At 42.6% G+C, this 14,620-nt stretch overlaps 2 protein-coding genes across 2 annotated transcripts; both read right to left on the bottom strand.

Annotated features, from left to right (window-relative positions):
• Window positions 1-3,828: 3,828 nt before the first annotated feature.
• On the bottom strand, window positions 3,829-5,313 carry LOC146163830 (uncharacterized). The gene has a single exon (XM_083380600.1). It carries the CDS (start codon window positions 5,257-5,259, stop codon window positions 3,829-3,831), a length of 1,431 nt encoding a protein of 476 aa, XP_083236726.1. The 5' UTR covers window positions 5,260-5,313.
• Window positions 5,314-5,826: 513 nt separating this feature from the next.
• LOC146163829 (uncharacterized) lies at window positions 5,827-9,787 on the bottom strand. The gene is made up of 3 exons (XM_083380599.1): window positions 7,465-9,787; window positions 7,075-7,364; window positions 5,827-6,972 (listed from the first exon to the last, which is right to left on the bottom strand). Exons 1-3 carry the CDS (start codon window positions 9,785-9,787, stop codon window positions 5,827-5,829), a joined length of 3,759 nt encoding a protein of 1,252 aa, XP_083236725.1.
• Between the last annotated feature and the right edge of the window lie 4,833 nt (window positions 9,788-14,620).

Here is a 14,620-nt window from a genome sequence, read left to right as displayed (position 1 = left end):
TGTAATGGGTGGAGTTAGGGTTGAAATTATTAGGGGAGTTTGTGATTTACTTACGGGTGGGGTTTAGGGTTAGTTAAAATGTTTTATAGGCCTAATTGTGGCCATTTAGGTTTTATTCCGACGGGTTTATGACTTTTTACGGTATTAGTCCTATTTTGATCTTATTCCGAACTGTGTGTTATTCCGATGTTAATGTTGTTCTTGTTTCGATATTATTGCTAGAGTCCTATAATTTTAATCCAAGACAAAGACCTAAAGAATAACTAGCAATCACTATTATTTGACGTTGTAAGCAGTGGGGGATTGCGGCAGACTGTTGCCGCGGGCCACATTATTATGTAAAACGGGAAACTGTCTGCGGGCCGCTCAAAATCCCGTCGCGGGCTTCCGGCCCGCGGGCCGTAAGTTGCCCGCCCCTGGTCTAGAGCCAGTTTGCCGAACATTTACCGGTCGGGCTTTTGCGACGTTTTTTTACCTTTACAGAGCTTAATCCACTTTGCCGACTCAATGCCGTTTCTGCGCTTTTACCTTTCTACAAACCCTACGCTGGAAACGACCAACAACCAACGCAAAAACGACCTTCACCTATTCTCGTCCACCCTTACGGTGTCCGAAACCAGGCGCGCCCTGGTCGTGTCCAGCCAAATATCCGGGTCGGTGGAGTCCGGTTGGTCACAGGTGGAGCGCGCTCTCGTCGTGAAAAACGCTTTTAGCGCCGAGCTGGTCAAGGGAGACCTGGCCTACTGCGGGCGTGCCTATCTCATCGCAGAACTGATCGCTTACGGACAGAAAGACTCCGATCGGACAAACAACGTGGCACATGCGGAGGTTGGCCTTAATTTCTTTTTAAATCGTTGCGTAAAAACGCTGAACACTGTTCCATTTAAACACTTTTAGGCGTACAAATGTGTAGGAAAAAGGGCCGTTCTTTAATTTTAGTTAATCGTTTGCTTAAATTGCCTAATGTATTCATTACATTTAGTAAGCGTATACAGGTGTCTAAATTGCAGTACGTGGTAAAGTAAAGATCGAGATTTAATTACAGTTTAGCGATGACTTTCATAGTGGTTAAATAAATGTAAAATATGCATAAAACGCAAAAATTAGAAATGTGTTTATTATTCAACTGTATCTCACATTAAAATACCTTTAGAAGTTCATTTAGGGCAATATTCTTAACTTACGTATCTCAAAAGTATAGCTCACCAACTTTTACTCAAATGCTCAACCTCTTTTTTAGATGGTGCCTAGAAAAAGTAAATACTATGTTGGCTATATATATATATATATATATATAGTTATATTCAAATGGTCCGATTAAAACCACTTATAGATATTGATTTGATAAAGTTAAAATAAATAGTTTTTAACTGGTGAATTTATAACTTTATGTTGGCCTTTTTTGTTGGTAAATTTAACACAGCTTTGTGCTTATCATTACAGATACAAGTCGAATGCTCGTACGACATTTTCCAAGTGGTAAATGGGGCCGTTGACGTGTCCTGGGTCCAGTACCCACTGCGCCCCGGCGTACCCACCCAGGTGACCTTCCGACTGGAGCTGCTCAGCCTTGCCCCCGCCGTAAGCAGGGAAATAACCGAAGCCGAAACCGGCACGACTAATATTCTTTTCCGAGTGATGACATCGTCGGATTCTGAGGCTGCTATGGACGTCGTGGAAGTAACCGTAAGTAGTTTTTTCAGTCTTTGATAGAATCAACTATAGTTTGTCTGAAAAAGTTGATCGTATTTTTTAGAGATTATATCATTTAAAAACGCAAAAGTATGTTGGGGGCCTTTCAGCTTTGCTGGGTTAAAGCACGTTTGTATGAGTATATGATAAATGCAAAACTTAAAACAAAATACCCCTTGCGCGCTCTGTTATGCAAAAGACGAGGTTTTTCGTGTTAATATAAAAAAAAAAGTACGGGTTTACTTAATCATGAACTAGACGAAATACCCGGTGTTGCCCAGGTTCAATAAGGTATTTACTTGTAACAATAGTATGCAGCGTTTTGCAATAAACGCCATACATTACGTGCATTCGTGCAATTCCCCGATTTTGCGTGGTTACAAGTGTATGAAGCCAGCAAGCTGTTAATTGTTGATCACCATCGCATATTATGGGGAACCATTTCCGTGTAAATGGAATAAATGTGTAATTTAACATGTAACCAAAAGTAATGTATTGTTTATAAAGCGGGTCAAGTAAGTACTTTCTCACAATTAAAGTATGATGCGGCCCTGGTAAAAGCAGCAACCATGTCAATGCGTATTCCCAGGTTCAAATCATTCTCGAGTATAGGTTAACCAAATGTAAAATTCCATCAAGCTGAGGCCTCCCAATAACTAATAAATGTTATGTTGTACTCTGCGTCATTTGCTTGAGCCGCGTCTTATTGCCGATGATTTAAACAAGGCAATTTACCATGTTACTAGAAAGTAATGTTACGGATAGCATAATATCCTGGCTAGAGTGCTAAATAGTGCGAAAATAGTGTTAAAAGGAATATTTATTAATATCTTTCCAAAAATATGCATCGCTAAACAAAACACATATATTGTGTAATTTTTTTTGCTTTTCAATAGAAATATAAAGGGCATATGTTAAAATTATTCATTTTTTTAGCGAAATAATATATGTTTATTCAAATTAAAATAGTAAAAATCAACTTCAAGTCGTTCCGACCACTGTTTTATTACAATTTGTTGTTTTGACTGAGATACCAAAAATGTCGTTGGACAAATTAGCATTTGTTGGAAAATCCGAATTAGATTAGAACTATAGCATACAATCAAAACGAATTATAATTTTGCTCTAATTCATTGATTTAGAAAAGTGGAGTTATCTAGTATTTTATATTGTCCAAGTCTGGTACCAACATTGCAATAAACGTGGACAGGTTTTTGCGCGCTTTTTTCATAAAAAAGTATTATTTTATAAAATACTTGATATAACGTTCGTTATATGCGCCCCGGTCTATGCGCAGAACGCTATATGAGGCTAAATTCTTGTAGGGAAACGCGTCTCCTATTTCAGCCTCTTAAACAACCACACACAGTTTGAATTTGAAACTTGTTGTTGAACTGAAGAAAGAATCAATGAAGCTGGCACAATACGGGAAGGAGACGGTTTCTACACAAAGGCAACGTGTCAAAACCAATTAACTCGTAGTACAATTTCAAATATTATGCTCACCAACTATTTGGGCAACCGGGAGAATTCGAAGCAATCAGCGTCACTAACTTATCAAACGCCTAAATAAAACAAGCAATTTAGCAAACAAGGCCTCATTATGACGTCACACACATAAACATAAACTTACCAAGACTTAAAGCAAATTTATGTAGTCAGGAAAGAGTGAGATTTCACTCTGATAAAGTTCACAAGAAAAGGCACTGCAAAACAAGAGCAGTGTAAATACTACATAAATGACGTTATCATATACACGAAGCCATATTTCTAGGCGAACTGACTACTTGTGGTATAGTAAATTTAGCAAATGTTACTTTACATATTGACATATTACCAGGGTTGCAAAACCACATTATACACAACGCAACTCACCAAGAATAATCTTTCGAGTAGCAAATACTTCATTTTACACAAAACAGCAGCAAAACAACTTTCACCACGACAGTCCGGCGAAAAAGAAAAACCGCATGTATCGGAAAGTAAGCTCACAACGGTACAGCACCAATGTCTCATAGAAATCCGTGATTGCTGGCAAATACGATGTAACATACCCCCCAACAATGTACGAATCCGAGGAGTACATTCACAACAAACACAAACATCGGACAGTAATTGCGAATACAGCATATACGATTAATCACGCTTCGTGTCATCACGAAGTAACCAACACAATTTCGCGATCGGGCGTCTCAATTCACCAGCACGAGTCTTGACGATCACTTGACGCACGATCCCCTTTCGATCAGGAAGTACATCGATCACGCGACCCAGAAGCCATTTGCTCCTAGGCTGGTTGTCATCTGCCACCAGCACGACGTCGCCGGCTTCGAAATTAGTATGTCCTTTCGTCCATTTGGATCTGGTCATGAGCGTCGGCAGGTATTCCCGAGACCATCGCCTCCAAAACTGGTCAGCTAGGTATTGCACCTGCCGCCAGCGGTTGCGATGGTAACAGTCTTTTTCCGTAAGCAGCCCGGGGGGCATGTTCGGCGCTGCACGTTGCAGCAGTACGTGGTTAGGTGTTAGGGGCCCTTCATGCCTGGGATCGAACGCCACAGGGACCAAGGGACGAGAGTTCAGGATCGCCTCGACCTCCACCATCAGAGTGTTCAGCCTTTCATCTGTTAAGATCTGCTCCGCAAGAATTGCATTGAGAATTTTGCGCACGGAGCGGATCATGCGCTCCCAAACGCCACCCAGGTGGCTGGCAGTGGGGGGGTTGAAGTTCCACGCAATTTCACGTTGCTGTAAATATGTGTAAATCTGATGTTGATTCCACTTCTTTAGCTCTTCACGCAGTATGCGTTCACCACCAACGAAGTTGGTGCCGTTGTCACTGAAGATTTCGTCCGGACGTCCGCGACGACCGATGAAACGTCGTAGAGCTCCAATGAACGAGTCCGTCGATAAGGAATGTGATATCTCGATGCGAACAGCCCTGGTGGAAAAACAAGTAAAGATACACCCGTACCTTTTTACGTCGCTGCGCCCTTGTTTTCCAAGAAAGGGTCCGAAGTAGTCGACACCAACCGCTGAGAACGGTGGTCCTTTGGCCTGTAGCCTTGCAGCAGGGAGGTCCGCCATCATCTGATTTCCCAAGGAACCGTTTCGTCGTCGACAGGAGACACACTTGCCCAGAACACGTCGTACCGCTACACCACCTTTAATGATCCAGTAGCGTTGCCTGAGGGACGACCACGTGTGCCCCATCCCAGCATGTCCGACTTCATCATGCTGTTGCATGATCACCAGGTCCGTAACTCGGTGGTTATATGCAAGGATGATTGGATGCTTTACATCAAAGTCGATCATCGCTCGTTCGAGTCTTCCTCCAACTCTCAAAATTCCGTCCACCAAAATTGGACTTAGCTTTCTCAGGGGCCCAGTCTTCCTTTGTAGGCAAACAGCTTTGTCCTTTGTCTTAGACACCGCAGCGATTTCTTCGCCGAAACTGGTTTGCTGCACGTATTTCACTATTTCGCGCTCAGCAGCTCTGAGTTCGACAACAGTCAGGCGACCCGTCGCAGCTTGATATTTTGACGGGAAAAGCTTTGACAGCAACATCAACTTGTATCGAAGTAACCAGCCAGCAGCCCTCTTCAGGCGATTCCAGGAGGAGTATTTGGCGATTAAGCGATCAGTGGAAGACTCATTGGCAATCAAACAGACCGTTTGATCCTCCTTCCTTTCATTCAAAAACTGGAATGGCAACGGGGACAAGTCCGGTGGGGAGGCCCAGGTATCCTCGCTTTCCCAAAGAAACTTTGGGCCAGTGAGCCATCGACTTGATTTCAGGTATTTTTTGACGTTTAATCCACGTGATGCCTCGTCGGCTGGATTTACGTTCGTGTTTACGTGCCTCCATTGACTTGGAATAGAAACATCTTCAATTTTGGCCGGGCGATTGGCCACGAACACAGGAAATCGCTTCTTGCAGTTGCGAATGCTTTGCAAAACCGCCGTCGAATCCGTCCAGAATACCGATCGGCACTCGCCCAAATCCAATTCCCTCCTCACAAGTTGGTCCAATTTGACCGCGAGAACGGCTGTAGTTAACTCCAAGCGCGGAATCGAACATGTCTTTAGGGGAGCAACACGTGCTTTACCCATCACAAACGAACAGTGAATTAGTCATCGGTCGTCTTCCAGCCTCAGATATGTCACCGCACCGTAGGCCGCAGATGATGCATCTGCAAAGTGGTGCAATTCTGTGTTTCGCACCTTGCCGAAAACGCGTGGCAGCACACATCTAGGAAGAGTGACACCTTCCAGGCGCGACAATTGATCCAGCCACCTCTTCCACATTTCGGTGTCTTCTTTGGAAAGCACGTCGTCCCATCCAAGCTGTTTCCTGCATAGATCCCTCTGCATGATCTTTGCCACCACAAGCAAGGGAGCTGCAAAGCCAAGAAGGTCATACAACGAACTTACCACAGAAAGGATTGCTCTTCGAGTGAACGACTTCGGTTGCTTCACATCGACATTGAAACCGAACTCGTCGGAGCTAACGTTCCAACGGACTCCGAGGACTCTTTCGCACGAACCATCCAGGTTTAGCTCCTTTGCGGATTTTGCTCGTTCACTTTCATCGATGGACGCGAGTACTTGCCGGCTGTTACTTAGCCATTTCGTCAATCGAAAACCCTTTTTCTCGAGAAGTGTGCGGATGCTTTGGACCAGCAGAACAGCCTCCGCTTCTGTTGGCACGGACTTTAGACAGTCGTCGACATAGAAATTCTTCTTTACTGTTTCGACAGTTTCTTTCGGAAATTCATTTTGCAGGTCCTCGGCGTCTTGCTTCAAGCAAAAGCTCGCGCACGAGGATGAGGAAGCAGCCCCAAACAAGTGTACTACCATCCTGTGAGCAGTAGGCTTCTTCGAAACGTCACCCCCCGGCAACCATAAAAACCGAAGTGCGTCGCAATCTGTCGGTTGCACGCGGTTCTGATGGAACATAGCCTCAACGTCCGCCACAAGAGCAATCCGTTCCATCCGGAATCTAGAAAGAACACCAACTAACGAGTTAGTTAGGTCAGGTCCTTGGAGTAAAGCTTCGTTCAGCGACTGTCCACGATACTTGGCGGCACAGTCGAATACCACACGTATTTTACCAGGCTTGTGTGGATTTGTAACAGGGTGATGCGGTAAGTACCACACCACGTCTTCATCGGGTTCCTCTTCAGGGATCGCCTCGGCATAGCCTTTAGCTATGTAGCCCTCAACGGTATCGGTGTAAGCGCGGCGCAGCACGTCATCACGAACTAAGCGGCGTTCCAACTAGCTCAAACGATTAAGAGCCATGACACGGTTGTTACGCAACGGCTGTTCATTTGGGCGCCACGGCAACGGCAGCACGTAATGTCCTTGTTCGAACTTTACTTCTCTCTTCATTTGATCCAAAACATAGCGATCCTCCCGTGACATCGGCATCTCGGTGCAATTGGTGTCATGGAAGTCGGTCTTCCAGAGTCGTTCCAACTTCTCCTGCAGCGAGTCGTCAGCCACACGAGTGAAGTTAACAGAGAACGAATCATTAGATCGTGTTCCGATAGGTCCTGCCAATGCCCATCCCAGCGGAACCTTGAACGCAATGGGTTGCTTTGGTTTGCCCTTCCGTACGTCTTCCACGATAAAGGCCTCTGGAACATCCAGTCCAATAAGCAGTAGAGCTTCAATGCAGTCAACACATGGGAAATGACAAATCCTTGATGTGTGGCAGTCTGTCCAACTCTGCTCTTTTTGGAAATCTGTTAGCCGTGATTGGCAGACAGTCAACGGCAATCACTTCGGGAAGTTCCACCGTCGCAGCACCGTCAAGCGAGGCTACGGAAAAACTCACCATTTTGCCGTCTCTCCGGCGGCTGTCTCCATTTACCGTCTTAATTGTCACACTGCTAGGTTCTCCTTGTAATCCGAGCTTATTCGTCAGCTTCTTGTCACACAAAGTGACACCAGAGCGAGTATCCAAAAGGGCATATGTGTTCACAGCTTTGCCATTGACACTGACCCGCACCGCAACCATCATCAAATTTACGGCCTGGCGACCAGATGAAGCATGACAATCTTCCTCTCTCGCCGACACGACCGAGCCTACTGTTCGTTCCGGAGCTGGACCTTTGGTAGGGGAGAGGTCCTCTTCTTTTTTCTCCTGAGGGTGCATCAGGTCGTGATGAGCTCCATTACAGTCCTTCACGGAACATGCCTTTGGGCTATAACACCTTACAGCGACATGTCCGTATCGAAAGCAGTTGTCGCACAACCTGCTGCGTCGGACAACGCGCACGCGGTCACTGTACGACCGGGCTTTGAATTCTTTGCACTCTGTGAGACTATGATTTTCTGAGCAGCAGGGGCACAGTCGGTTCGTGGGAAGCTTGGAGGATCCAGGGCGAGCCTGGGCTTCGGGCTCTCCCTCCGTCCAAATAGCGTGACTTGAGGCCCTTACATTATTACCTTTAGCTTTGACCTTTTTGGCTTCACTCCGATGCTCGTCCAGCATCCGACTAAAGAGTGAGTTCGCGATTCGGTCTTCAGTTTCCACAAATTCAACGAGATGCTGGAACAGAGGCTCACGACCAGTTTTTTTGACAATCTCGTCAACCCGACGCTTCCAAGCTTCCTGCATCTTAAACGGGAGGCGGCTTGCAACAACAATCAGTGTTGGATAGTTGTTCATTTCTGAGTGCTCATCAATGTCTGAAAGAGTGAGTAAACAGTCGCGCAGCGATTGCGCTAATTCGCTTAGTCCAGCGACATCATTCGGACGTAACTCCGGACCATCAACTACGCACCTTACGCATGCATGCGCAATAATACGCGACTTGCCGTATTGGTCATATAGCAGTTGTCTTGCTTGTCGATAACCATTGTCCCTCAGTCTGTAGCAATATTCGATCAACCTTCGGGCCTTGCCCTCACAGTGCTGGACCAAATACGATAATTTGGCTCCTTCGTCATCGACCTTGTCGTCGATACGAGAATCGAAATTGCGAATAAATCTCCAATAGTCCATTGGGTTACCATCGAATATAATTACCTCGGGCTTGGGTCTGTTTATATGCTTCACGAGCGATGCGAGTTCACTTTCATGCGTGGTTTGTTGCTTGACCGTTCTATTTTCACAAACGGGTAAAACTTTTGGGGTTTCTGATGTTAGGTAATCTCGATCGTCAAAGGAGGGCGTTGCGTTAGGGATATATCGCGACGGGGGATCAGATAAAGCTACACTGTCAACCACATACCGTTGATCCGAGGGGCTTCTCCTGGACGTGACAGGTGGTGACGTGAACATGACGCGACGCTGCTCCTCGAGCAGCTGCTCTCGTAATGACGTAGGCGTTCCTTCAGAACCTTCCTTCACCGTCATGTACTCTGTATTTCCTGACACCTCGTCCCAGACTTTCTCCTCCACCTCAGCTACCTGTAATTGATGTTGTAGTTCCAACATCTCCATCGCGTCCTTTTGTCGCTTTTGCTCGTCTTCAGCCCGACGCCGTTCCTCTTCAACGCGACGCTTTTCTTCTTCAACGCGACGCCTTTCTTCTTCAGCGCGGCGCCTCTCTACCTCTTTGTGCTGCTGCTCCAGTTCTTGTCGTTGTGCAGTTTGCTGAATTGCAAGACGCGCAAGTCGTGTTGTCGCTTTAACCCGGACTCTACTGCTAGTAGTAGAACTATAGCGCACACTACGACAATGCGACGAGCTAGAGCGCACGCTAAGACCACAAACTGACCTGTTTTCCTTTGGAACCCCGCTTTGGGTTTCATCGGGGGCTTCAGGGCTGGTTGTCTGCCAAGGTAAAGCAACATTCGGCTGCAAGCTAATGCGACGAACCCAGGTAGAAACTCGGTCGTCAAATTCATTTTTATTTTCCTTTATGCTTGCTAAATCGTCTGAAAGTTGAGGATAGGGTTCGTAGGCCTTTACCGTGTCCGCAAAGAGCTGCTCTAAAGTAACCAACGCAACCTCAAGAGCATCCTTGTTGCGGCTATCCTTCATTAAGCACTCTGCGACTAGGTATTGACTACTTAGTCGTTGTCGACAGTCGGCGACCACATCAGGAATGTTTAGTTTGGACAATTTTGAATTATCCATAGTAAAGTGTTGGACTTCTTTCAACCAGGAATATTTATTGGGATTTAGCCAGAGCTAAACCTTTTCGACCAATAGTTGAAACTTTATATAACGTTCGTTATATGCGCCCGGTCTATGCGCAGAACGCTATATGAGGCTAAATTCTTGTAGGGAAACGCGTCTCCTATTTCAGCCTCTTAAACAATTACCACACACAGTTTGAATTTGAAACTTGTTGTTGAACTGAAGAAAGAATCAATGAAGCTGGCACAATACGGGAAGGAGACGGTTTCTACACAAAGGCAACGTGTCAAAACCAATTAACTCGTAGTACAATTTCAAATACCGGGAAAATTCGAAGCAATCAGCGTCACTAACTTATCAAACGCCTAAATAAAACAAGCAATTTAGCAAACAAGGCCTCATTATGACGTCACACACATAAACATAAACTTACCAAGACTTAAAGCAAATTTATGTAGTCAGGAAAGAGTGAGATTTCACTCTGATAAAGTTCACAAGAAAAGGCACTGCAAAACAAGAGCAGTGTAAATACTACATAAATGACGTTATCATATACACGAAGCCATATTTCCAGGCGAACTGACTACTTGTGGTATAGTAAATTTAGCAAATGTTACTTTACATATTGACATATTACCAGGGTTGCAAAACCACATTATACACAACGCAACTCACCAAGAATAATCTTTCGAGTAACAAATACTTCATTTTACACAAAACAACTTTCACCACGACAGTCAGGCGAAAAAGAAAAACCGCATGTATCGGAAAGTAAGCTCACAACGGTACAGCACCAATGTCTCATAGAAATCGGTGATTACTGGCAAGTACGATGTAACACTTGAATTATTTTTTTACGTTTTGTTTTGATCGATGATAATAGCTTATTTTTGATTTGTCTGAAATTGCAAATTTATTTTACCCCGTTCGTTATTATGACGTCACAATTAAAAATACTTTTATTGAAAAATCACAAGATGGCTTGTACTACACCAGAAGACAGTTGGGTCTCGAGATTTTACAAGGTTAATACTTTCCTAAATTTTGAATTGTCCTGAAAAAAACGTTTTAACCATTGCTGAAGTTCACAGTTTATCATGTTAGGTTAAGCTCGTAGCCTATACGTCGTTTTTGCTTCAGGTAGCCGTATCTTAATCAGGGCAAATGGGTTGAGCAGTTTTTCCCGTCCTTTATTCGTTGATGATTTGCGATAAGCCCATTTCCTACTTCAAAATATGCAAAGTTTGTGTTATCCATTTTTACACTGTATTTCACTAAACTATTTGCTCAGCAATTTTCCAAATAAGTCAGCTTATTTTTTTAAGGCCATTTTTGAAAAGCCAAAAATTACAACTAAAATCACAGCAATAAAACTATTTTTGCGTATAATGTAAAGTGTTTTCAATACGATCTTAAATGACAAGTTTTGTACATCACAGATGTGTTGCGAAAATTAGGTGTTACTGTAAAATTTCGTTATTTAAAGCCCCTGCAAGGTAACCTGTAAAGCGTTCACTTAACGCAGTGGTTTTCAAACTGTGCGTCGCGACGTCCTGGTGGATTGTTTTAGTTTTATAAGTGCGTCGCACAATGATTTCGTACCCCATGACCTATCTAAACTCAACTGTGATAATAAAAAGCCATTGATTAATTATTAACTATCGCTGGGTGCTTCGCAATCCCAACTAAACTTTTTTGAAGCTGTCACAATAAAAAATTTGAGAACCACTGACGTAGTCTAAAATGCATTATACCTTTCCTTTGGCTTACAAAACATGATTCTGTTTACGATATTTGGTGGCATTGTGAAATATACAGAGCGCAACTTGCTGAGCTAAGAGGCGCACCTATATCGAAGGGCAAAAAAATGGGGAGGTGAGCGTATGTTGTGTATTGTGCAGGCCTGCGAAGTATGTTACCTAACGGAAATCACTTTTAGGTGTCTCAAACAAAGCTAGTATTCATATTATACGTTTATTATAGTTACGAAATCTGAAGGCATCAAATGCCTTTGTTGGTTGAGTGTAGCAACTACAAAACTCGTCCTATTTCAAAAGGTATTGCTTTTGCGACACTGGGATTTTTGGATATTTCGTCTTTAACGATGCATTTATTTGCGATACTCCTATGGAAACCTTTCAATTTCTTATCGCAAAAAATTCCAAAGGTTGATCCTCTACAAAGCTTATAAGAAGCGTCCTTTGATAATTTTAATGGAAGAGTCTATTCAATGTGAAACCTACGTCTTGATTTTTTACATTTATCGAATACCGCAGCAATCTCGGGACTTACGTCAATTGCTTGCATTGACGTGTTGTTTTGTTATAGTTCCTGCTAACCAACCAATTTAAACACCCATTAAAATAGTTGTTTCAAGTGTTATCCTAAATAACATAATATACTGTATGCTGTAGATTCTAAATAACGGACAATTTTTTTGGAACAACAAAGCCACTTAGGGAAGGCGTTTTACCAAATGTTGCACTCATTTTAGAATCAAGGAAGGATGTTATGAGCGATTTACGCTTCTTTTTATGGGTCCGTTTATAATAAATCAGGGACAATTTGTCTGTACTTCGAACACGTCTCGTTGGGTAAAAAAAGTCATTCGAATTTTTTCACGTATAGCCTTTCCAGATTGTAAACTGGCATAAAAAGATGGATTAGATTGCAATTTGGGTGCGCCTGAAAACGGTTTGCCAAATGCAATGAGGAATTTACTATAATGCTCATTTTATTACGCTACTCATACTCGCTACCTATAAATTTGGGCATAAGTACACTCTTCAGACGCGATATAAATTATCTCACTACCAGCTGAAATAAACAAAATTGTTACAACATGAGTAAAGCGTCGACATATGGTTTGCTTTCGTATTCAGGACTGCAGTTTATCTTGTTTTTGAAGTAATTTTTTCTTTCCGACATTTAACTGCCGACCATAACATTAGTGATGGCCTTAATTATTTCGTATAAGTTCGGAATATGTTACTTATAGTATAGGACTAGGGTTAGCAAACTGCGGCTCGCGAGCTTTTTTGTGGCTCTTCTAGTTGAATCGTTAAATTTCAAAAAAAATTGTAAATGCTACCAAGAGCAGTGGCTCTCAACCTTTTTATCATACGGACCTTCAAACATCAAAATTAACCCAAAATGCAAATATGACAAAAGTATGCAACTTAAAAGCAAAAAATGGAAACTTCCATTTAATGAGCAATTTGCTGCGGTCTATTTGATATCATACGTGTTATACGTGGTTCTGTTACAGTTTTTCACATACACCTGCTCCTAAAATGTAAGACTTAAACGAGCTGTAGTGTACTTTTAAACAGTTGGGCACAACACTTGCATTGTGTTGTACGATAAAGTCCAAAGTAGACCATTGACTCTATGGTCGGCACCGGTCCGCGGACCGGCGGTTGAGAACCACTGACCAAGAGTACCGTTTATGAACGTTTTTGTCTTTTTCTTTTCTTTTTTTAAGCTTGCATTTCGTTTATGACGTAACGCTAGACGGAAAATACAAAGAGTTAGTTAACAACACAGTAATTTTAATAAATATTGTGCATATTATTTTGTTATTATCGTTATTATTATCATTATTTTGTTAATTATTACTGTTTTGTTATATTACAATTCTGTTATTAGTGCCGACCTTGCATTATTTACCGGTTTTGTATCGAAATAATTTTGAGGCTCTCTGGTAATGGTATTTTTTGCAAATGGCTCTTCAATTGAATACATTTGCCCACCCCTGGTACAGGACTACTTGGTATAAGGAATTCAATCCGAAACAGTCGCTTATCATCGGGGCAATAATATCACAGCTCTGTTGTAATCACAAGATTAACAGAAAACAAACAAAAATAGTACAGTCAAAAATTTAAAATGATTAAATTAAGTTAATAACATCCAACCGACATTAAACAATAAAAATAAACTGTAAGATTGCACTTCGTAAAGTTTAAATACTTACAACAATTTATTAGGTTTTCCCAAAATAAAGAAATAAGGTAATAGGGGCTTTGATTTGTTCTCGTGGTAATCCAACACTGTTATAAAGAGTCCCTTCGGAAATCTAAGGCGGTAACACCACGGCACACGTTTTATGGTCTCGCGGCCCATAGATTGCGGAATACGGATTTCTGTTTTATTGAAAGTGTATATACCAATTACTTTTTAGTGCATACCGCTTAATTAATGTATAAAATTAATGACTGTGGTGGTCTACACTTAATTTTCCTATGTCAGGCATGATGATCAACCGACCCGCCGGACTTGAAGTGACCCTTGTCGGAACAACGAAACACAATTAAATAAAATAAGCACACATTTATGTATGGTTACAACTGTGATCTGGATCTTCTAAAGCTGCTTTTTGACCACCAACGATTACGGCTTACATATAACAATTAGTACACCGAAATCCATCGTTGATTGATCAATGATGCAAGCAGGGCAGGATAGAAAAACAACTAACCTGCAGTGAGGTTCGAACCCACGACGTACGATCATACCGGGACCGTAGCTCTACCAACTGAGCTACACAAGCTCAGAGGAGCGAGTCGAGAAACAACCATACGCCAATGCTTGCTACATTCTGTTAGTACAAGCAACTTCATATTGAAGGGGATCTACAGTTACATATCGATATTCAATGAAACATGCACACACATATGTATGTTTATAACTGTGATCTGGCCCTCCTGAAGCTGCTTTTGACCTAAAAATGTATAATCATTATTATACGTAAGCCGTAATCGTTGGTCAAAAAGCAGCTTCAGAAGGGCCAGATGGATAGAAATTCAGAAGGGCCAGATGGATGCAAAT

The sequence above is a fragment of the Ascidiella aspersa genome, chromosome 2 (assembly GCF_963924565.1).
Source record: "Ascidiella aspersa chromosome 2, kaAscAspe10.2, whole genome shotgun sequence".
Lineage (NCBI taxonomy): Eukaryota > Metazoa > Chordata > Ascidiacea > Phlebobranchia > Ascidiidae > Ascidiella > Ascidiella aspersa.
The sequence above is the reverse complement of the archived record's forward strand: the minus strand, read 5'-3'. Positions and strand labels throughout refer to the sequence as shown.